The following is a 24,761-nucleotide window of genomic DNA, read 5'->3' as shown; positions in this document are numbered from 1 at the left end:
ATCGGGTGTTCTCCATGGTGGATCTGAAGTCTGCATACCACCAGCTCTCAATCTGCCCGGAGGACCACCACTATACGGCTTTTGAGACAGACGGCCGCCTCTTCCACTTCCTCTGGGTCCCCTTTGGCTTCACGAACGGGGTTTCAGTGTTCCAAAGAACAATAGACCGAATGGTGGACCAGTACGGGCTGTGGGCCACATTTCCGTACTTGGACAATGTCACCATCTGCAGCCATGATCAGCAGGACCACGACGCCAACCTCCACAGATTTCTCCAAACCTCCCAAACCCTAAACCTTACCTACAACAAGGAGAAATGCGTTTTCCGCACAACCAGACTAGCCATCCTCGGCTACGTCGTGGAAAACGGGGTCCTAGGACCCGACCCTGAACGTATGCGCACCCTCCTGCAATGCCCCCTCCCCCACTGCCCCAAGGTGCCTCAGATTCTTTTCATATTATGCCCAGTGGGTCCCTTACTATGCGGCCAAAGCCCGCCCACTAATCAAGGCCACCATCTTCCCCCTGGCAACTGAGGCCCGCCAGGCCTTCAGCTGCATCAAGGCGGACATCGCCAAAGCTGCGATGCGCCTGGTGGACGAGTCCGTCCCCTTCCAGGTGGAGAGCGACGCAACAGATGTCACTCTCGCCGCTACCCTCAATCAAGCAGGCAGACCGGTAGCGTTTTTTTCGCGCACCCTCACCACCTCTGAAATTCGGCACTCCTCAGTCGAAAAGGAGGCCCAAGCCATTGTGGAAGCCGTACGGCACTGGAGGCACTACCTCGCTGGTAGGAGGTTTACCCTCGTCACTGACCAACGATTGGTAGCCTTCATGTTCGATAATACGCAGCGGGGCAAAATCAAGAACGATAAGATCTTGAGGTGGAGGATCGAACTCTCCACCTATAATTACGAGATAGTATATCGTCCTGGGAAGCTCAACGAGCCCCGAGATGCCCTGTCCCGAGGCACATGCGCCAGCGCGCAAGATGACGGACTACAGGCTATCCACGATGACCTCTTCCAACCGGGGTCACCCGGCTTACCACTATATCAATGCCCGCAACCTGCCGTACTCCACCGAGGAGGTCCGGGCCATGACCAGGAACTGCCAGATCTGTGCGGAGTGTAAACCACACTTCTATCGTCCAGATAAGGCCCACCTGGTAAAGGCATCCTGGCCCTTTAAACGCCTCAGTATCGATTTCAAAGGGCCCCTCCCCTCCAATAACCGCAATACATATTTCCTCAATATTATTAATGAGTTCTCCCGCTTCCCCTTTGCAATCCTTTGCCCCGACATGACCATGGCCACCGTCATTAAAGTCCTACATAGTGTCTTCACCCTGTTTGGTTCCCCCAATTATGTCTACAGTGACCGGGGGGATCATCGTTCATGAGCGACGAACTGCATCAGTACCTACTCAGTAAGGGCATCGCCTCGAGCAGGACTACCAGTTATAACCCCAGGGGAAACGGGCAGGTGGAGAGGGAGAATGCGACAGTCTGGAAGAGGTCCTCCCTGATGCACTCCACTCTATTTGGTCCCTACTTTGCATGGCCACAAACGAGACCCCTCATGACCGCCTATTTGTTTTCCCAAGGAGATCCACCTCAGGGGCCTCGCTTCCGTCCTGGCTGAAGACACCAGGGCCAGTCCTACTCAGAAAACACGTCAGGAGCCATAAGTCCGATCCTCTGGTAGAGAGGGTCCAGCTCCTACACTCCAACCCCCAGTACACTTACATCGAACACCCCAATGGCCGACAGGATACGGTCTCCCTCCGGGACTTGGTGCCCGCCTGTTCCACCACCACCACCACCGCTCCTCCACCACATCCCGCCCAACCTACCATGACCACCGCTCCCGCGCTCCCTCCCGCCCACTATCCCTCCTTCACCGATCCACAGGAATGAAGCTCCAGAAGAGATGCTCCCGGAGTCCACGTCTGTACCCGCACCGGCTCCCCCACTACTGATGCCAGCACGGACAAGTTCGACACCCGGGCCAGCAACAACGCCAGAGCTTCGGCAATCACAGCGCACAATCCGTGTGCCGGACTTCATTTTTTAACAGGGGGTGAATGTGGTGAATGTATTATGCCAATAATCCACCATTGTATTTGTATCTGTGCTGTTGCCCTTGTATTTGCACCTGTGCTATGCTGTTGCCCTTGTGGGCTCCTCCTATGGGCCATTGTATGGCATTATCCATTGGGGAACATGTTGGGGCCTGTATGGGCTCCGCCCATGGCTCCTCCTCTTGAAGGGAGGTATAAAGAGCAGGCGTCCTGTAGGCGGTTCTCAGTATTGGATCAGTCGCAGGCAGGCACAGTTCTAAGTTGATTAAAGCCACGGTTTACTTCTACTCATGTCTCGAGTGAATTGATGGTCGCATCAGTAGGGTTGCTGGTTGGTGCCATATTCTTCATGGTGCTCTGCCTAACCGTCATGCTTGTGGTCATTGGGCGCTTCGGTGGGCCCTGGGGAACTCAGGGAGAGGTGGTGGTGACCAGACTCCTGGTCAACCTCTTGAGTCGAGTGTGTGCAAATGGCCACGGGTAACTAAAACAAAAGACCGCAAAAATACGCCACTGCTCCTTTCATAGATTCACCCCACTACTAACTATGCAGATGGTTACAAAATAAAGTTCCCAACTGCTGTGTAACTGGGTAAGTAAAAATGAATAACTTTTTTTTAACTACTTATTAACAAATCGACTCTATTTGTGACTACTTCAAAAGGGATATTGTCATTGTTTCTCTTCCCATACCTAGTGTTGCTTAAGGCAGATTTTCATCTTATTTCCACAGTAAGTTTTACCTTGAACAAGTTGCTAACCTGTCACCAGAGGCTTATAGCTTGAGGGGCTCCACTCCACACCAAGTGTGACTGACCAGGAATCTGTGCCGCTCTTACTGCCTGTCATTGGTGTGTTGGAAAGATTTTGCAGGTTGATACTCAACCTGTTGGCCACATTATGAACACACCTTCCTTGGCTAACAAGTCCTGGGTTGGAATTTGATTGTGGAGCTTCTAGCTCAGAGGCAGAGCCATTGCGCCATAAGACCTCCTCAAAATGGGATATAGCTGTATTTAATTTGGAATGATTGTACATCGAAGAAAACATAGACTTGAAACTGACACATTATTCATTCAATCATGTATCAAACTTAGTCCAAATGCGGTGATGGTCACTTTCCAAATCATTAAGCTAGTTGTATATTTGGCTATATTTAAGTACCACAAAATATTAGCTTGATAATCCTTTTTAAGTGTTTTCTGTCATTTGTGGGAATTGCAAACGTGGTTTTGCCACCTCAAAAGAATACAAGAACTTTTCACTGTACCTCGGTACACGTGACAATAAACAAATCCAATCCAATCCAATCCAAAAACTTCAATAAAGCGACTGAACCATTTTAACCTTGTTGAAGATTAGAAAAATTGTCTTTATCAAAATTCCACTACATCATGGTAATAGATGAAGAAAAAAAATTATTGTATCAGCTCAAGATGCAAATTTCACATATACTTATCTCCAAACTATCCTGATTCTAGCTTTGATGTGAGTGAATTTCTTCATTATTTTAACATGTAACAGCATTGCAAGACCCCAAAGCATTTCATATAAATAGTCATTTTTGAAGTAAAGTGATCATTTTGCAAGCAAGTGCAGCAACCATTCTGCATTAGAATCTCTACAGCCCAGAGGGAGGCCATTTGACCCATCAAGTCTACACCGACCATTTGAAAGACACCTTACCTAGGTTCACTCCCCACTCCTAGGTTCTGTGAGCCCCATAACCACACCTAACCTTTGGACACCAAGGGTCAATTTAGAATGTCCAATCTACCTAATCGGAACTCCTTTGGACTGTGGGAGGAAAGCGGAGCACTTGGAGGAAACTTATTCAGACACAGGCAGAATGTGCAAAATCCACAGTCACCAAGGCCAGAATTGAACCTGGGTCCCTGATGATGTGAGGTAACAGTGCTAACCACTGTGCCACTGTACTGCCCCAGGTAGGATTCTCCCACAGTCAGCATTGAGAAGAAAAATCAACCCTTTATTTTGATGGCGTTGAGTTGCTGAGGAATACTGCCATACCTCAGTAGAATTCAGTCCCTTTAAAGTTTATGATTCTTCAAAAATTAAATCCACTTTCTAGACACATAATACGTCTAATTTGAATCCACTTTACTTTTAGTCCAATGTTAATAAGCTGGCAAATGGATCAAAGTTTATGACTTTATTTCAGAATTAAGTTCTTGAAAAAATTCTCTAATACATTCATAAAACTCTGTTGCACATGTCCTAACTCACACCAAGTCCTGGTTACCCATCACCATTGTGATCATTGACCTACATTGGCTCCCAGTTAAGTATCACCTCAATTTTAAGATTCCCCTCTTTGTTTTCCAATCCATTTGTGATCTTTCCCCTTCCTAGCTCTCTAACTTCCTCCAGCCTCACAACCCCACTGAGATCTCTGCACTTCTCCAATTCTGGCTTCTTCAGCATCCCCAAGTTAGTCACTGTGCCATTGGTGGCCATGCCCATTTAGCTGCCAGGCCCTTAAGCTCTGGAATTTAAGCCTCTCCACTTCTCATGCCTTTTTTAAGATGTTCTTCAGCCTATTTATTTAACCAGGTTTTGGTCCTCTGCCAACATCTCCTTCTGCAGCTTGATGTCAAAAGTTTTGTGTGATAGTTGCTCCTATTAAGTGCCTTGGGATGCTTTCTGCATTATCGGTGCTATGTAAATACAAGTTGTTGTTGCAGTATTAGACCCATTCGTTTATGTTTTTAAGATCAATTCCTTGATTATATTAGAATTTATCAGCTACATTAATTGATGTTTGGTTCGTTGATTGCTGTATCCTTTCTTTATACAAATTATTTAAAAGATGAAGATGCTCTTCTGTAATTTGCACAACTGCTATACATTTCTCTTTTCTTATTCATACAATATTATGAATCATCTGACTTTAGCATAGAATAATAGAAGCATAGCATTCTCCCATTCTAAAGTCAGATAATTCATAATATTGTATAAATAGGTAAGAAGAAATGTACAGTAGCTCTATGGATCTGACTTCCTTTCACATTCTGATGTGGAAAAGAACAGGAGGCAGGTTTGTGGATTCCTTTGTATACATTTGATATCCAGTATATTCCAAAATCACTTCACCAGTTCAGCTCAGTTCCACTAAGTGCTGACTTTTGGTGCTGTTATACAGCACCTACTGCCTTAATACTTGCATAATGTTGGAGGTAGTGAAAACAAACAGCATTGACCTTGACTTTTTGTGTTGTGCCCTCCTCCCCTCACTGGACCCTGAGAACCAATTGCATTTTTAACGTTGGGGGAAGAAAAACAATTGTTTGGTCCAGTTTAACTTCATAACGTTAAAGCAGATTGCCTAGATTCCTCTTAAATGTTCATTTTTAAGTCAAGCATTCCTTCTACTTTGCCAGACCATGTACCGTTCTTTAACATTCTGAGCCTCAATTGCATTTTAACATATTGGGGAACAATTCTCTGGACCAATTAGAGTTTTTGTGTTATTTGCACAGTTTAGTCATTCTGTGGGGGAATTTTGGCTAAACGTGTGGTTCAAACTGCAAGTGGCCCTCATTACATGGATACATTGAGATCACCGTGCTTAGCGCAAGAACATATGAAATAGAAGCAGGAGAGGACACTTTGGGCCTGCTTGACAATTCAATAAGATAATGGCGAAACATTAACATCAGTTGCCCTACTCCTGAGCCTTTGATCCCCTGTTCTAGACTTTCCAGCCAGGCAAAAAAAATTCCCAGCATAGACCCTGTTAAACCTTCAAAGAATTTTGTACATTTCAAGTTTTACTTAATCACGTTTTTTTAATCATAACAAATTCTACATTTTCATAGGTTTCTGTGTATCGTTTTGTTTGTCAGAAAGAACTTTGACATTCAAACATAATGAAAGATTTTATTAAAAAGATCAGATCAGGGTGGCACGCTGGTGCAGTGTTTAGCACTGCTGCCCCGGGTTCGATCCGGCCCTGGGTTACTGTCCGTGTGGAGTTTGCACATTCTCCCTGTGTCTGCGTGGGTCTCACCCCCACAACCCAAAGATGTGCAAGGTAGGTGGATTGGCCATGCTAAATTGCCCCTTAAAAAAAAAGAAAAAAGAAGATAGATCGGATCAAAATACTTGACACGGGGTATCATGAGTTGAATGGATGTAATGGATGTAGGGCAGCATGGTAGCACAGTGGTTAGCATGGTTTAACCAATTTAGTTTTAACTGGTTTTATGGTTTTAACAATTTAGCATGGTTGCTTCACAGCGCCAAGGTCCCAGATTCGATTCCCGGCTTGGGTCACTGTGAGGAGTCTGCACGTTCTCCCTGTGTCTGTGTGGATTTCCTCCGGTTTCCTCCCACAGTCCAAAGATCTGCAGGTTACGTAGATTGGCCATGCTAAATTGCCCTTAGTGTCCAAAAAGATTCGGTGGGGTTACTGGATTACGGGGATAGGGTGGAGGTGTGGGGCTTAAGTGGGGTGCCCTTTCCAAGAGCCGGTGCAGACTCGATAGGCCGATTGGCCTCCTTCTGCACTGTAAATTCTACGTTCGAAACGCTGTAATGAACTGTAACCTTTCATCTAAGTTTCACCAGGAGGTATGTTTCTTCCTGTCTAAAATTAATTCAATTTTGCTAAATTGTCACAATTGTTCAATCGTTCTTGTATCTGGATTTTGAAATGTTAACAATCGGAAAGAAAAGTAACTGACCACTATAGCCACGGTTTCTAAAATGTTTTTTTGTAGTCTTGTCACGCAAAGAAGAGATGAAAGCAGAACACAATTTTCTGAAAAAATGGCTTGAACTCAACTAATCATGGTCAGTGATTGGAATGAGAAGGCGATAGCAGATGCGTTTTAGGTTGCAGCCCTCCTGGTTCAAACACCAGCCTTCACAAGAAACAAGAACATTGTACAGTGCCTCACTGCACAATTGCAATTCATCCCTTGGATACTCTGTGTCTCCTTTGTATAGACAGCAGCTACAGATAAGATTCTACCACCATATATGGGAATAAAATTGTGATAGTACGGCATTCAGCATAGCTTTGCCAATAAGAAAGAGATGCCTTTGTGCCTGTGTTTATTTCTGTCTCTCCCTCTGTCTCTCGCTGTCCTTCTCTCTCATTTGCCTCTATTCCTCACAAATGCTAGCATGATCAAGAAATAAATAATTATATTTACAGAGCACAACTTCAGGTCAAAATGTCCGCGTCTTTCCAAATGCTTTGGACAATTAATTACTTTTGGATTTTGGAGACTGTTATTTGAACAAACACCTACATGAGCTGTGGAATAAATGTCTAATAGCCAGCAATGATTCACAAAACCGACAAAAGATTAACAAAGTGAGGAACTTCCTGAGATCCCCAGCACCACAGGTGTCAGTCTTCAGCTAATCCGATTCACTCCATATGATATCAAGAAATAACTAAACACTGGATACAGCAAATATTTCAGCCTCAACAACATCCTGAATGAACTGCTGAAGACCTCTGTCTCAGAGCTAGTCGTGCCCCTAGCTATAAGTTGATCCATGATGCCCATCTGAAGCTCATCTATTACTATGATGGGGGGGGGACATCACTAGTGTGGTACAGATCCATACATATCAAGGCAAACTCAGGTTATTTCTGGGTCTGTGCTGAGTTTGCTGGAGTGGTTCAGCACTCTCTGAGGAGAAGGAAGATCAGCTCCCACTGTTATTTCCTAATTAGTTGGCTATAATGAGAAGCATATGTAAGTGGACATCAGATAGGGGCAGGGCTCTGTAATCTGCAGATACTCATCTTCTGAATTGAGTGGTCAAGAATCACCACTTACATCTGCTGCGAGAGGGTTGTCATTGCCCGCTGAATAATATCCAGAATTAGTCAACGCCTTCAAAAAGGTTTGGGATAAACACCTGAAGAAAAGAAAAAAATGTGAACACCCGTCTAATATTTGCGTATCGATGACTATTGATATTCAAATGTGAAAGTTAATTTTGTTTGAGAGTTTATAAATGGATTTTTTGTTTCACAGTAACCGGCATGAAGATCGGAAAGATTGTCACAATCAAAATCACATTGCACCATAGTAATAGATTTGGTTTGACAATTTTGATTTGCCGGTTTAAATTTCAGTCACCTTGGTGAAAATTCGCTACAGCTAATGTTAGCAGTATAAGTTACTGATGACAGGCAACAAGATCTGAATCTGGGATGAGATCCAAAGGAAGCATCAAATTTCCGAGCAGGTTAATATCTTATAGGTCATAGTGATGGGCACTTATCTGAGGTGGAAATCTGAGCTGGTCTGAATTTAACTGGCTTGATCAGTTCAGGGTTCAGTTTCTCGTACAATCGCAAAATTCTCCATTATAAGGAATTTGAACCCACACTACTTAAGAAAAAACTTGAACTGGAACCAAATTCTCCTTGGAAGTGTGCCATTGATTTAAAGGTGCTTATATTTTTAACAGTTCCTTTCTGGCTGAGCTTAATGGATTTGAATTAAAGGAGATTGAACAGAATTCTTAAGCTAAAGGCAATTTTTTTGAATTATAAATTTAGAGTACCCAATTCATTTTTCCAATTGAGGGGTAATTTAGCGTGGCCAATCCACCTACCCTGCACATCTTTGGGTTGTGGGGGCGAAACCCATGCAAACTCGGGGAGAATGTGCAAACTCCACACGGACAGTGAACCAGAGCTGGGATCGAACCTGGGACCTCGGTGCCGTGAGGCTGCCAGTGCTACCCACTGCGCCACCGTGCTGCCCTAAGCTAAAGGCAATTTGATCATTTCTCCTCGAGTCTGATTTTTGTAGCAGTTAAAAATTGTGGAAACTGAAAAAGTGTTTAAGAATTCACACATTTAGATTTAAACACTTATTCTGATCTTGGGAGAAGACCTCTTCCGTTAGTTAGTTAGTTAGTTAATTGAAATTGTGTCTATAACAGGTGGATCTATAAGTTCACTACAAATAGTAAATCCACCAGCGCCCACCCATATCCTTTCTTTGGATAGTACACAGCAGCACCGGCACGAGCCTTGTTGAACTTTGTTTTATAGTTGTATTAGGAATAGAGCAGGGTAGATTTGGAGCAGACAAGAACAAGAACAAAGAACAAGGACAAGTACAGCACAGGAACAGGCCCTTCGGCCCTCCAAGCCCGTGCCGACCATGTTGCCCGACTAAACTACAATCTTCTACACTTCCTGGGTCCGTATCCCTCTATTCCCATCCTATTCATGTATTTGTCAAGGTGCCCCTTAAATGTCACTATCGTCCCTGCTTCCACCACCTCCTCCGGTAGCGAGTTCCAGGCACCCACTACCCTCTGTGTAAAAAACTTGCCTCGTACATCTACTCTAAACATTGCCGCTCGCACCTTAAACCTATGCCCCCTAGTAATTGACCCCTCTACCCTGGGGAAAAGCCACTGAATATCCACTCTGTCTATGCCCCTCATAATTTTGTAGACCTCTATCAGGTCGCCCCTCAACCTCCGTCGTTCCAGTGAGAACAAACCGAGTTTATTCAACCGTTCCTCATAGCTAATGCCGTCCATACCAGGCAACATTCTGGTAAATCTCTTCTGCACCCTCTCTAAAGCCTCCACATCCTTCTGGTAGTGTGGCGACCAGAATTGAACACTATACTACAAGTGGCCTAACTAAGTTTCTATACAGCTGCAACATGACTTGCCAATTCTTGTACTCAATGCCCCGGCCAATGAAGGCAAGCATGCCGTATGCCTTCTTGACTACCTTCTCCACCTATGTTGCCCCTTTCAGTGACCTGTGGACCTGTACACCTAGATCTCTCTGACTTTCAATACTCTTGAGGGTTCTACCATTCACTGTATATTCCCTACCTTCCAAAATGCATTACCTCACATTTGTCCGGATTAAACTCCATCGCCATCTCTCCGCCCAAGTCTCCAAACAATCTAAATCCTGCTGTATCCTCTGACAGTCCTCATCGCTATCCGCAATCCCACCAACCTTTGTGTCGTCTGCAAACTTACTAATCAGACCAGTTACATTTTCCTCCAAATCATTTATATATACTACAAACAGCAAAGGTCCCAGCACTGATCCCTGCGGAACACCACCTGTCACAGCCCTCCAATTAGAAAAACATCCTTCCATTGCTACTCTCTGCCTTCTATGACCTCGCCAGTTCTGTATCCACCTTGCCAGCTCACCCCTGATCCCGCGTGACTTCACCTTTTGTACTAGTCTACCATGAGGGATCTTGTCAAAGGCCTTACTGAAGACCATATAGACATCATCCACTGCCCTACTTGCATCAATCATCTTTGTGACCTCCTCGAAAAACTCTATCAAGTTAGTGAGACACGACCTCCCCTTCACAAAACCATGCTGCCTCTCACTAATACGTTCATTTGCTTCCAAATGGGAGTAGATCCTGTCTCGAAGAATTCTCTCCAGTAATTTCCCTACCACTGACGTAAGGCTCAATGGCCTGTAGTTCCCTGGATTATCCTTGCTACCCTTCTTAAACAGAGTAACGACATTGGCAATTCTCCAGTCCTCCGGGACATCACCTGAAGACAGTGAGGATCCAAAGATTTCTGTCAAGGCCTCAGCAATTTCCTCTCTAGCCTCCTTCAGCATTCTGGGGTAGATCCCATCAGGTCCTGGAGACTTATCTACCTTAATATTTTTCAAGACGCCCAACACCTCGTCTTTTTGGATCTCAATGTGACCCAGGCTGTCTACACACCCTTCTCCAGACTCAACATCTACCAATTCCTTCTCTTTGGTGAATACTGATGCAAATTATTCATTTAATACCTCGCCCATTTCCTCTGGCTTCACACATAGATTCCCTTGCCTATCCTTCAGTGGGCCAACCCTTTCCCTGGCTACCCTCTTGCTTTTTATGTACGTGTAAAAAGCCTTGGGATTTTCTTTAACCCTATTTGCCAATGCCTTTTCGTGACCCCTTCTAGTCCTCCTGACTCCTTAAGTTCCTTTCTACTTTCCTTGTATTCCACACAGGCTTTGTCTGTTCCCAGCCTTTTAGCCCTGACAAATGCCTCCTTTTTCTTTTTGACGAGGCCTACAATATCTCTCGTTATCCAAGGTTCCTGAAAATTGCCGTATTTATCCTTCTTCCTCCCAGGAACATGCCGGTCCTGAATTCCTTTCAACTGACACTTGAAAGCCTCCCGCATGTCAGATGTTGATTTACCCTCAAACATCCGCCCCCAATCTAGGTTCTTTAGTTCCCGCCTAATATTGTTATAATTAGCCTTCCCCCAATTTAGCACATTCATCCTAGGACCACTCTTATCCTTGTCCACCAGCACTTTAAAACTTACTGAATTGTGGTCACTGTTCCCGAAATGCTCCCCTAATGAAACTTCTACCACCTGGCCGGGCTCATTCCCCAATACCAGGTCCAGTACCGCCGCTTCCCTAGTTGGACTGTCTACATATTGTTTTAAGAAGCCCTCCTGGATGCTCCTTACAAACTCTGCCCCGTCTAAGCCCCTGGCCCTAAGTGAGTCCCAGTCAATATTGGGGAAGTTGAAGTCTCCCATCACCACAACCCTGTTGTTTTTACTCTTTTCCAAAATCTGTCTACCTATCTGCTCCTCTATCTCCCGCTGGCTGTTGGGAGGCCTGTAGTAAACCCCCAACATTGTGACTGCACCCTTCTTATTCCTGATCTCTACCCATATATTCTCACTGCCCTCTGAGGTGTCCTCCCGTAGTACAGCTGTTATATTCTCCCTAACCAGTAGCGCAACTCCTCCACCCCTTTTGCATCCCCCTCTATCCCGCCTGAAACATCTAAATCCTGAAACGTTTAGCTGCCAATCCTGCCCTTCCCTCAACCAGGTCTCTGTAATGGCAACAACATCATAGTTCCAAGTACTAATCCAATCTGCCTTACCCGTAATACTTCTTGCATTAAAACATATGCACTTCAGGCCACCAGACCCGCTGTGTTCAGCAACTTCTCCCTGTCTGCTCTGCCTCAGAGCCATACTGTCCCTATTCCCTAGTTCTCCCTCAATGCTCTCACCTTCTGACCTATTGCTTCCGTGCCCACCCCCCTGCCATATTAGTTTAAACCCTCCCGTGATGCTAGATGCTAGAAATTGGTTTGAATTCTCTCCTTTTGTAGGTCATGGTCCCTTTGTGTCCCAGAGAGTTTCAAATCTCCAGAAAATTATTTAAAATGTTTATCAATTTGATCCTCCTACACACCCCATCAGTTGTTCTGATATCCCCATTGCCCTTTGCTTTTCATGTATTTTCCTCCCGCAATATTGCTGTGCATTTTTATCAGGGTGATAATATAATATGCAGAACGTGGTATAATTGTAGCCAGATGTGTTTTTTGTAATATTGTGGGATCAGTTTGTATCTCAGGCCTTTGATATCTTGACCTTCTGTTCACAAATAATGTTTTTGATGGGTCGTAAAAATAATAACAAAAAAGTCAAAAACATCCATGCGCCATTGACCCCACCACTGTTACTGGTAAAGGCCACAGTTTCTGGACATGGGTTGGGTTCCACTGCTTACGAGTTACATTTCTGTTGGACATTCTTTGTGAACATATATACAATGGGATCATAAAACCGGTCAGACTCAATCAACAGAGCATTTGAATTTGGTTTATGGGGGCAGAACAACATTATCTTAAATACATTGGGCGGGATTCTCCACTCCCACGCCGAAGTGCCAACGCCATCGTGAACGGCGTCGAGGTTCACGACGGCGCAAAACGGCCCCGATCCCGACCGATTCAGGCCCCGACAATGGGCTAAGATCGGGGCCGCGTCATCTACACGCGCCAGGCCTTGTCGCCGCGTAAAGGCGGCGCCGCATAGATGACGCGGCCGGTGCCGCATAACTGGAGTCACCCGCGCATGCGTGGTTGCCGTCCTCTCCGAGTCTGCCCCGCAAGAAGATGGCGGACGGATCTTGCGGGGCCGCGGAAGGAAGGAGGTCCTCCTTCAGAGTGGATGGCCCGAAGATCGGTGGGCACCGATCGCGGGCCATCCCACATTTGAGGTACCCCCAGGTGCAGGATCCCCCCTCCCCCCCCCCCAGCGTTCCCGTGTTGTTCCCGATGGCAGCGACCAGGTGTGGACGGCGCCGGGGGGAACCCACTGTTTTGGCCTGGCCGCTCGGCCCATCCAGGCCTGAGAATAGCGGGGGTGCCGGAGAATCGCCATTTTGGGTGTCTCCGGCGATTCTCCGGCCTGCGGCCCGCGGAACTCGACGGGGCCGTTCCCGCCGCTTGGGAGAATCGTGGGAGGGCGTCGGACCGGCGTCCCGGGAAATTTTGGCGGCCCAGGCGATTCTCCCAACCGGCGCGGGAGTGGAGAATCTCGCCCATTATCTTAAATACTAGCAAAGTTACAATACAGGGAGAACCATGCCACCACCTTCTAGTCTTATCTTTCAGCTCATTCCCTTTTAACTTTCACTGGTCTCTGTGGGCACATTATATGCTCTGTGACAAATGGTTTCAGTATTGGATATGTCTAATTAATCACCTGCAGAGCTCCCTGATGTCAAAGGTCATTTTCAGGTCTGTTTCCCAGCTTGAGTATTGGTACACTAGGATCTGCTTTTTCCACATCTGCTTTTCAGGCACATCATCAGCTTTCAACGAATCAATTATATCCTGTCACACTGAAATCAAAACACTGTGCTTTTCTCTGGCTCTGTTGCATGATACATTCCTGTTATCCAATTGCAGCAGTATCTTTTTTGTTTTATTTTAAGTTGTTCCATACTTATTTCTGCTATCCCTGATAGAGAAAACCATTTGTATTTTTAATGCCACTTTACACAAATTCTTCAACGGTATAAAGGATTTTCTGGTCCTGCCCGTGGCTAGACCGCTCGTGGACGGGAACTGAAAATTTGGAGAGCCAGCCAAAAGTCCATTGATTTTTCAATGGGACCGAAAAATCTTGGTCCTTGTCACCAGGGTTTTCACATAAAATTCTCAGAGGGCTCAGGCAGTGCCACTTCTGATGTTACAAGGAAAGAAACTCAGCACCTTCCAAACCAGAGACCACTATCACCTTGAAGGACAAGGGCAGCAGATGCACATGAACACCATCACCTGCAAATTCACCTCCAAGTCAAACACCATCCTGATTCGGAACTATATCGCTATTCCTTCACTGTCAATGGGTCAGAATCCTGGAACTCCCTCCCTGACGGCATTGTACCTACACCTCATGGACTGCAGCGGTTAGGGATGGGCAATAAATTCTGGCCTAGCCAATGACACCCACAACCCATTAATGAATAAAAAGAACTGAGGGCACCAGGAGATAAATCAGATCTGTGATAAATGACGTGAAAGTTCATCTTTAATTTTGCTACACAGATTTAATGAAAAAAACACCTTTGCAGGAAATCTGAAATAAAAATGGAAAAATCCTGGAAACCTGCAACAGGTTAGTCAGCACCTGAAAAGCAACAAGATAGTGCGACTCTTCATCAGCCTAGGTTTTATTTTTCCCATGAGCACCTAAAGGGGCAATGTAGCCTCAGTATTAACACAACCTGCAAAACAGGTTTGCCATTTTATTTACAAACTAACTACTATTTACAAAACTAGGAAGTATTAGTTTTGTGGAAGTGACATACAACAATAGCAAAACCTGCGCTTGCGTGGAGAAAAAAGGAACTGGAACCAAAATTGGGTGTGGCCTAATATTGCTCACTGATTTACTCACCAGCCTTGATCTCCCTCTGCACAGCACTAGGATGAGTGGATAATGCTATATAGTTAATGCTTTAAAACAGACATAAGCAATCAGCAATGTACAAGCTATCAGATCCTTGTGTCAGTAATCCATCTTCTGTATTACCTTAATCCCAGTTGATGATTCAGCTGTGAATGTGAATTTTTACCCCCCTAATTTACAGCTGTTTTAAATCAAAACATTGAAAAAAATCACTTACCGTACTGTAGTGGTTTAAAAAAGATCACCAGGGATGGAAACTGTTTAGCTGGTAAATCTTGCTGCATTTTTGGCCTCTTCTAGTATTACCATTGTCTGTGTGATGGGACCATGATTCTAAGCCATTTGTCAGAACTGTTTGCAGGGGTATATAAGCTTATGGTATCTAGGTTACAGGGACTGGGTCCACAAAACATACTTTTCAAGATACACTAATAGCAAGACATAATCATTATGAGTATCACACGGTATCAATCTGAAAAGTTTTGAATAATTGCTGGTGTTGATCTGGAGAAAATGTTGTGTGGTCTAATTTTTGACGCATTTTATTAGATGTAATCTTCTTAGAAATGTTGGCCTTCCTGAGTAATGTACCTGGTACAGGAGTGGTGTTGGGGGCAGGATGTGTGTGTGTGTATGTGTGTGTGCTGGCTACCACAGTACAACAAAATACAGTTTTAATGCGACCAGACAGAATAAGAGATAATGTAATGGGAAACATTTCTCCCACTGTCTAAAGTTGGAGAAAAGGCTGAGTAAGATTTACCGAGGATGAAATTTATTCTGCATTCTTCCAGAAATTGACAGGGGAGCAGACAAGCGGTCCAAGCTTTCTGCATGCCTTAAAGCTGAGATCCCTTGTCATTTACTCTGGAATGTGGGAAGATTATAAATTTCTTCCAGTACGGAACCAGATAGGGAAAACATAACTACTTTGTTTTCACATCTTAAGAGGAAAAGTAACACAAATGTAACTTTCACTTTAGTGTGGTCAAGTAAGAGGGGCCTATTTCACTGCTAAAAATGAAAACAAACACTTTCAATTCTTCAGTGTGCACTCAATCTTATTTATTCACACATTGCATGCAAGTGCTATAAATCTGTACAGTTACACGTAGACTACTGCTCCAAGATTGTTTCTAACCAGAGTCCCATTTTTCATATTTAGCTGGTAAATTTTTTAAACAAAACTATTTAGAAATAAAAGTCTGAAAAAAATATACAAGATGCTGACTGGTCTCCCGATTGTGACATTTACAATAAAGTGCAGGCAGATGCAATCTACTGCTGATGATAAACACAGCGCTGAATGATTTAACCAGCTCTGCAGATGTGAGTTTAAAATCTGGGTGGACTGTACACCGAATTTAAAATGGTTTGTGATTTCACAACTACAATAAATGCTCACCTTTGCTTGTTCATAGAAATCCAGAGAATCCTTCCCGTGCAGAGGAGGATATTCGGCACATCGAGTCTGAAAGGGCAACCCACCTAGGCCCACTGCCTCACCCTATCCCAGTAACTCCACCTAACCTAACCTGCACGTCTTTGGACAGTGTGAGGAAACCGGAACACCCGGAGGAAACCCACGCAGACACGGGGAGAATGTGCAGACTCCACACAGACAGTCACCCAAGGTCGGGATTGAACCTGGATCCCGGGTGCTGTGAGGCAGCAGTGCCACCCTAATAAAGAAAAAGCTGCAGAAAAACCCTGTGAGCCTGATGTGGTCAGACCATTGTTAGATGTCATTATCATCTGCCTTACAGACATGCAGTTCTGTGGAGCGTTAAACATTTGATGGCATGACAGTTAATTTTTAATACTGACACTTTCCATTTCCAGTTAACACTAATGCTACCAGCATGCTTTATGATGAGTGTACATTTAATTTATTTCTAGGACTTATGTGGTGCGCAGACTTGTGACACACTGGGGATGGCAGATGTGGGGACGATGTGCGACCCAAAGCGAAGCTGCTCTGTCATTGAAGATGATGGACTCCCATCAGCCTTTACCACTGCTCACGAACTAGGTATACATTACATTGCACGCCATTAGATTTGGCAACATACAATCGTTCCTGCATTTGTCACCCTACTTTTTAAATCTTAGCATACTGTACAATGTAGAACAATATTTGAAATTGGACTGATATTCCATCCTGATAAAATATTACTATAGTATATTTTGTAAATTTAGTGAAATCCATTTTTTGGAATGCAAACAAAATATCGTCTCCATGCAATTATCTTTGTCAATAAATCTAGGGAGGAAAATGGGTCCAAGTTTAAGAAACTTTGTCCAGTAACTGGTGTGCACCGATATTCCGACCAGCGAACTGAACAAAGGAGAATTGATAATTCAGCGACAGTTCTGCTTGCTAGCTATTTGCCCTTGGATATGACAATAAATTGTCATTGAGATTTTGCTGATTAGTCACTGAAGTATCTAGGTCTGGCGAATACACTCAGTCACTGTTAGACTGCAGTTGGCACAACTCCCTCAAGTTCCTGGATAAGTGCCAGATGACATCTTTATTGCAGCTGGAATAAGTGGAGGCTGTTACAAGTGATATCGCAATGACCATGTGAACTGACCACACTGAATGGCCTTCCTTCAGGAAAAATTGGATTCTGTACAAACCTTTCAGACAGATATCTTGGTGACTTTGGTTGGGAGGGTTGCGCAAGCTGATTATTTGCTTTTCTGCTATTAAAAGTTTATCATTGAATATTATTGGTAACACAGTTGACAATCTAGTGATGGTGAGTCTGACGTTGAGTTAGTTCCATTTAAGTGGTGTACTTTTTGAAGGACACTACCTCAGAAACATTTGCTGGGTCTCTTCATTGAAAACTAATTATTTGCTTTGGTTTTAAGGTTTTTGAATAACTAACGGCATCCATATTGAATGTATCTTTATTTGAAATGTTTTTATCATTGGGTTTTAGGCCATGTGTTTAATATGCCACATGATAACGTCAAGGCATGTGAAAATGTGTTCGGGAAGCTGAAGGACAATCACATGATGTCTCCAACCCTCATACACATTGACCGTTCTAAACCTTGGTCAGTGTGCAGTGCAGCAATCATCACCGACTTTTTGGATAGTGGACATGGTAAGTGGGAACTAATTGCTGCAAGGAAAAGCCCATATGAATTATAAATGTGTTTGCTTATGTGAATAACCCACGTTTATTCTCAACAGGACTTCATGGGAGAATAATCTAGTTAATTTGCTATGTTGTCCCTTGTGGCATGAGCTGTTACCCCTGCCACCCTGCCACTCACAACTGAAACAATAGATCCATTGGACAGGGGCAAAACAAAAAAACAGAAAACACTGCATTCTAATCATACCACATGCCATTCATTCCCATTGAGTGGAGATTCGGTGTATAAAATAGGCTGTTGAACTTGTAATGGGCTAACAGCTGTGTTTCTTTTATTAAAACAAGGTCAGCGAAGAATATAATGTAAAATATTAATGGTTCATAGTTGAGTATTGCTAAGCAGAAAATATGTGCTCTAGAATTTGTTCAATCACAAAACTCTTTCAAACTCACTCGCTTGATAGTAGGCCAATTCAGCTTAACTGTAAAAATACAAATATTGTTTTTCTTAATGGGGTTCAATTCACTATCTGGGTAGCACTGTGAACCTTATTTTAAATGGATTACTACCTCAGAGATTAGCTCTTTTCAAGAAAATGTTAATAAAGAAATTTTTCATAATTATTAGAATAACACAAAACAATCAAACAGAAAAATACAACAGAAGGGAAATTTTTAAAAGGGCAAAAAACACATACAACACCGAATTAACTTAAAATACAATAAACAATCTAAACCCCCTAACAGATGATGGTGACTAACACCTTAAAAAAAAAAATGGTTTCCATCTTAGGTAGAACCTCTCCACTGACCTCCGATGGTGAACTTGACCTTCTTCAAATGACATTAGGCCACCCAGTCAAACAAAAGGACTTGTTAGAGTGGGAAACCTCCAACTAAGTAGTATTTGCCTCCAGATTATTAACGAGGCAAAGGCGAGGACAAAAGCAAATTACTGCGGATGCTGGAATCTGAAACGAAAGAGAAAATGCTGGAAAATCTCAGCAGGTCTGGCAGCATCTGTAGGGAGAGAAAAGAGCTAATGTTTCGAGTCCGATGACTCTTTGTCAAAGCTAACAGACAGAGAAAGTGGGAAATATTTATACTGTGGAGTGAGAATGAAAGATGAGAGATGAGGACATCTAAAAGGCGAGGACATCTGCTTTTACCGCAGGCTGAATCACTGGCGAATCTGATGCCCCAAATATCACCACCAGCGTACATGGATCCAAATCTACATGGAGTATCTCCGACATGAAAAAAAAATGAAAATCGCTTATTGTCACAAGTAGGCTTCATATGAAGTTACTGTGAAAAGCTGTTAGTCACCACATTCCGGCGCCTGTTCGGGGAGGCCGGTACATGATGTTAAAGAAAGAAGCCCAGAAGCATATCAACTTGAGACAGGACCAGAACATATGTGTCTGGTTAGCTGGCCCATGAGAACAGCACTCACAGTTATCCTCAACCCCAGAGAAGAACTCTGCTCATCCTAGTCCTGGTTGTGTGTCCACTGCAAAACCTTAAACTGAATCAGATTCAGTTGACAACATGAAGACGTGGAGTTGACCCTGTGAAGGGCGTCACTCCACACCTTACCATTAAGAATGAGGCCCAATGCATCCTCATATTTTGCCCTAACACCCCTCAACAGAGCAGAAAGGATGTGACCATGTATGTCCAAGATAGACCCCCTGTCTGGCCTAGCCAGAGACAGAATCTACTTCATCAGGGAAGAGGCTGGCGCCAACGGAAAGGAGGAAAAAGCTTTATGCTAAAAATCACGAACTTGGAACTGGGCAGCTGGAATTTCTGAACTAACTCCTTAAAACTAGCAAATCTCCCCTCAACAAACAGATCTCCTAACCGTTCCAGACCCTCCCTTCCCTTCCCAAAATTTGAACGTTGAGTCTAAACCAGCTGGTAGGAAAAGGTGATTATTACATGTGGGGGCTAGCGAAGACGGAGAAAGGAGCATGAAATGCTACCTAAACTGCTTCCAAATTCTCAGGGAGGAGACCACAATTGGATTCAAGGAAAATCTTATGGAGAAAACTGTAATGGTGCAGTAACAATTGCACAAAGACGAGAGGTAGTGCAGGAACGCGCTTCCATTGGTCCCATTTGGACCGGGGATTGCTAAATCACAACAATATTTTCTGAATATTGCTGCCCAATAATAAAACAAAAAATTGGGAAGGACCAGGACCCCCCAATTGTCTGTCCCTTTGGAGCAGAATCCACGGATTCTGGGAGCCCTCCCCACCCAAATGAAGATATCAATCTGTTAAACTTAATAAGATACGATTTGGGGAGAAAAATGAGGAGACATTGAAAGAAAAAGAAAAATCTCAGGAGCATGTTAATTTTAATAGTCTGAACCACAGGTGGAGGTTGTTCCACATTGCAAGTCTACCTTAATACCACTAACCAGACTGGAGTAATTTAAGTTATGAAGTGAGGTCCAGCTGTGGGCCGCCTGGACCCCCCGATAACAAAAGCTCACCTTGGCAAGGCAAAAAGGTAACCCCCCAGTTGGGCTCTCCTCTCATGGGGGTGAACCGGAAAGCATTCACCCTTGCCTAAGTTCAACTTGTGCCTCGAGAAGGAGCCAAACGTGTAAGAAACGTCATTATGTCGTCCACAGAGAATACTGGGTCTGTAATACAAAGAAGTAGGTCATCTGTGTAAGGGGACACCAGGTGCTCCAGCCCTCTTCGATTCAACCCCTGCACTTAACAGAGGACCTCAGCGCTATAGCGCGTGGCTCTATTGCCACAACACACAGGAGTGGGCACAGTGGACAGCCCTGCCTCGGGCCCCTATTCCTAAGGGAAATAATCAAAGTACAGGGCATTCATACCAACACTGGTAGTGGGGGCCCTGATACAATTAGACTAATTTTCTGTTCCTGTCGCTGTCACCCCATTGGAGCCACCCAATGCCACCAGGAAACCCAGAGAATCCCGCCACCCGCAAACGGCCAGAGAATTCTGCACCCTCTATGAAACTAATTTGGGCGGTCTTCGCTCAAGTTGTTCGCTCAAGCAGCACAAAACTGGGGGAGGCATGGTAGCACAGTGGTTAGCACAGTTGCTTCACAGCGCCAGTTATCTGGGTTCGATTCCCGTCTTGGGTCACTGGCTGTGCGGAGTCTGGACATTCTCCTCGTGTCTGTGTGGGTTTCCTCCGGGTGCTCCGGTTTCCTCCCACAGTCCAAAGATATGCAGGTTAGGTGGACTGGCCATGTTAAATTGCCCTTAGTGTCCAAAAATGTTAGATGGGGTTGCTGGGATAGCGTGGAGGTGTGGGCTTGAATGGGGTGCTCTTTCCAAAGACCGGTACAGAATCGATGGGCCAAATGGCCTCCTTCTCCACTGTAAATTCGATGAAAATTGTACACAATTTGACACTACTTTGGCATCTTCATATACAATATTCAGTACAATAATTTACAGAGATATAAAGTTGTTTGGCAATAGAGATCTTGAGTATTGCTGAAAAAAAGAGACATGCTATCAAAGCTTCTCATCTTGCACTCATCAGAACAGATACACAAGAATACCAATAGTGAAGGGAACAACAATTTATGCTGCATGAGAAGAGAGTGAGGATTTTGTGGCAAATGGACTCTGATTGGCAGATGGCGGATCCAGGATTTTGACCCAGTGACAATGAAGGAACGGTGATATAGTTCCAAGTCAGGATGTCAGGACATTACCCATGCAATTAGTAATTCAATTACATCACCTTAATCTTGGTGCATGTGCAAATTTTTGCCTAAAATGCATGACGTAGTAATTATATTATCCAAGTTTCTAAGGAGGCACTCAGACCCACTTAAAATTTCATTGGATTGAATAATAAGATGTTGAATGATGAGGGTGGCGGCATAGTGATTAGCACTGCTGCCTTACAGCACCAGGACCCAGGTTCAATTCCAGCCGTAAGGTTGACTGTGTGGAGTTTGCATGTTCTCCCCGTGTCTGCGTGGGTTTCCTCCGGGTGCTTCGGTTTTCTCCCACAGACCAAAGATGTGTAGGTTAGGTGGATTGGCCATGCTAAAGTGCCCCTTAGTGTCCAAAGGGGTGCAGGTTAGGTGGGCATGATCAATGCACGGGGTTACGGGGATAGGGCGAGCGAGTCGGAAGAGGTGGAGTGCTCTTTCAGAGGTTGGTGCAGACTCAATGGGCCGAATGGCCTCCTTCTGCACTGTGATTCTATGACTCTATGATCCCAATGAACATTATGATACAATGGAGGTTCTATTTTAGGGGAAGCTTATTTATCTGAATTCCATCTTTCAGGGGAGGAGGTGGAGTAGTGGTATTGTCACTGGACAAGTAATTCAGAGACCCAGAGTACCGCTCTGGGGTCCCAGGTTCAAATATCGGCACTGCAGATGGTGAAATTTGAATTCAATAAAAAATCTGGAATTAAAAAGTCTAGCGATGACCATGAAAGACCATTGTCGATTATCGTAAAACCCAGTTGGTTCACTAATGTTCTTTAAGGAAGGAAATCTGCCATCCTTAACTGGCCTGGCCCATATGTGACTCCAGATCCACAACAATGTGGTTGATTCTTAACTGCCCCTCACGGGCAATTAAGGATGGACAATAAATGCTGGCACAACCTGCGACCCCCAGTTCCCATGAATTAATAATAAAAACAATAGCACTGTACATACAAAATACATTAGGTACTCAGGCAATTGTATTTATTTACTTTTTAGTCATAGTTATTTGAAGCAGGAATCAGCCATATTTAAAGGGAAGCACTGGAAGACATTTAGAATGACCAGTATGTTAAGCATCCAGTGAGCATTGGATGATTCTGAATTTACCCCACGATTTTGGACATACAATGAATTAAACTGGTTAGATTGGAATGCATGTATTGATATGGAAACTAAAAAGTATGATCATCCATCGAAATAATTTTGCAACACCTTGGAACCTGAGTGAAGAGTCAAAGTGGAAGTGTAATATTGGGCAGAATTTCATGGCCCCATTGTGGTGGTGGTGGTGGGGCCGAAAAATGCAGCGAGCCATTCAAAACAACATTGACATTGGCAGGACTGGAAAATGCCACAAGAGGGAGGAGCCATAAAATTCCACCCATTGGGCGGAACGCCTGGCCCTTCCTGCTGGTGGGACCTTCCAACCCTGCCGAAGGTGAACCCGTTCTGAGTGATGAATGGGAATTTTCACCACCACATGCGCATCAGGACACAGGTGGCTGTGTCACAAACGAATGGAATGATTGGTAACAAACACTAGCTGGTCAAACACCAGTGCGGTAAGAACTGAAAATACACTGATGTTTGACAGCAACTGATGGCCTCCAGTATGGGGTAGCAGCAGTTACTCATGTGTGCCTGATAATAATCACATGGCATAATATTGTTAATCCTGTTACTGCTCATGGAATTTTTGCTGAGCAAGTAGTTTTAGGGCTGAATGAAGCAGGCAGAGTTCAGGGGCTCTGTTCAGATGACTTGACATGGGCAGTTGTCTAAATTCAAAAGCCTAAATGGGCCAGATAGTTTAAAAGTTTAATTGATTTGAGATCCCATACGGAGCAATTGCGCATTTGTGAGGATTAGTGCAGCTGAGCTCTTTGGATTAGAAAACAGGATTTTTAATAAAATAGTAAATAGTGCAAGAAAGCAAAGCTTTTACTGAAGTCAAGCATTGATGCAATTTACTTTTAATTAAAAATAAGGGGTAAATTATACTGAATGCAACAGGGGCCATTTTGAAGAAGGTTTCCCATTCTTAAGAAGGGAAATCACGGAACACAATTTCACTAAGTGCTCTTGTGTGGGATCAATGAATTTTGCACATTTTCCCCACGTTGACTCAACAAAGAATTTCATGGTCTGAGACTGGTCAGTTATAATGGCATGTTTCCATTTGTATGATAATTACTTTATTGAGGCCTCCGCTGAAGTATTATGCACACTTCTAGGCACAACATTTTACATAGATTACATAGAACATACAGTGCAGAAGGAGGCCATTCGGCCCATCGAGTCTGCACCGACCCACATTAATCCCTCACTTCCACCTTATCCCCGCAACCCAATAACCCCTCCCAACCCTTATGGACACTACGGGTAATTTAGCATGGCCAATCCACCTAACCTGCACGTCTTTGGACTGTGGGAGGAAACCGGAGCACCCGGAGGAAACCCACGCACACACGGGGAGAACGTGCAAACTCCGCACAGACAGTGACCCAGCGGGGAATCGAACCTGGGACCCTGGCGCTGTGAAGCCACAGTGCTAATCACTTGTGCTACCGTGCTGCCCTAGGAAAGGTGTCAAGGCTATGGTGAGAGAGCAGAGGAGTTTTACCAGAATCATATCAGGGATGAGGAAATTCAGTGATGTGGAAAGACTATAAAACACAAGAGGTAGAAGCAGGAGTAGATAGAAGCCCATGAGCCTACTCCAACATTCAAAATGGTCCTTTGTACTTCACAAAGGAATTCACCAAACACTTTGACTTGCCAAACCAGAATATTTTATTGAGTCTTGTGTGGTAAGATAGCGATCTGATACACAGCACGTTATCGTGGAGTCTAACTACTCTTCTGGAACTTGCACCGAGCACTGACCATTCACATGTACGTCTTATTACCCTCTGAATCTTCTTCTGAAGGTTGCCGGATGTGTCTCCCCTTATAGCGGAGTCACAGGTCACATGACCTTGGTCTAGAGCCACGTGGGGTGTCTGTATCGCCACCTACTAGTTGGAGGTCACACACCTTCCAACTATAATATAGCCCATAGGCATATCACCACACTGGCTGATCT

At 44.3% G+C, this 24,761-nt stretch overlaps 1 protein-coding gene across 1 annotated transcript in view; it reads left to right on the top strand.

The window, feature by feature from the left end:
- Nucleotides 1-24,761, top strand: part of LOC140398219 (A disintegrin and metalloproteinase with thrombospondin motifs 15-like) — a 59,895-nt gene that overhangs the window by 17,476 nt on the left and 17,658 nt on the right. The window contains exons 3-4 of the mRNA XM_072486616.1: nucleotides 16,724-16,856; nucleotides 17,776-17,943. Coding sequence (XP_072342717.1) covers nucleotides 16,724-16,856; nucleotides 17,776-17,943 — 301 coding nt within the window. The remainder of the gene's footprint in view (nucleotides 1-16,723; nucleotides 16,857-17,775; nucleotides 17,944-24,761) is intronic.

The sequence above is a fragment of the Scyliorhinus torazame genome, chromosome 21 (genome assembly GCF_047496885.1).
Source record: "Scyliorhinus torazame isolate Kashiwa2021f chromosome 21, sScyTor2.1, whole genome shotgun sequence".
NCBI classification, from domain to species: Eukaryota; Metazoa; Chordata; class Chondrichthyes; order Carcharhiniformes; family Scyliorhinidae; genus Scyliorhinus; species Scyliorhinus torazame.
This window is presented reverse-complemented; position numbering and strand designations above follow the sequence as displayed.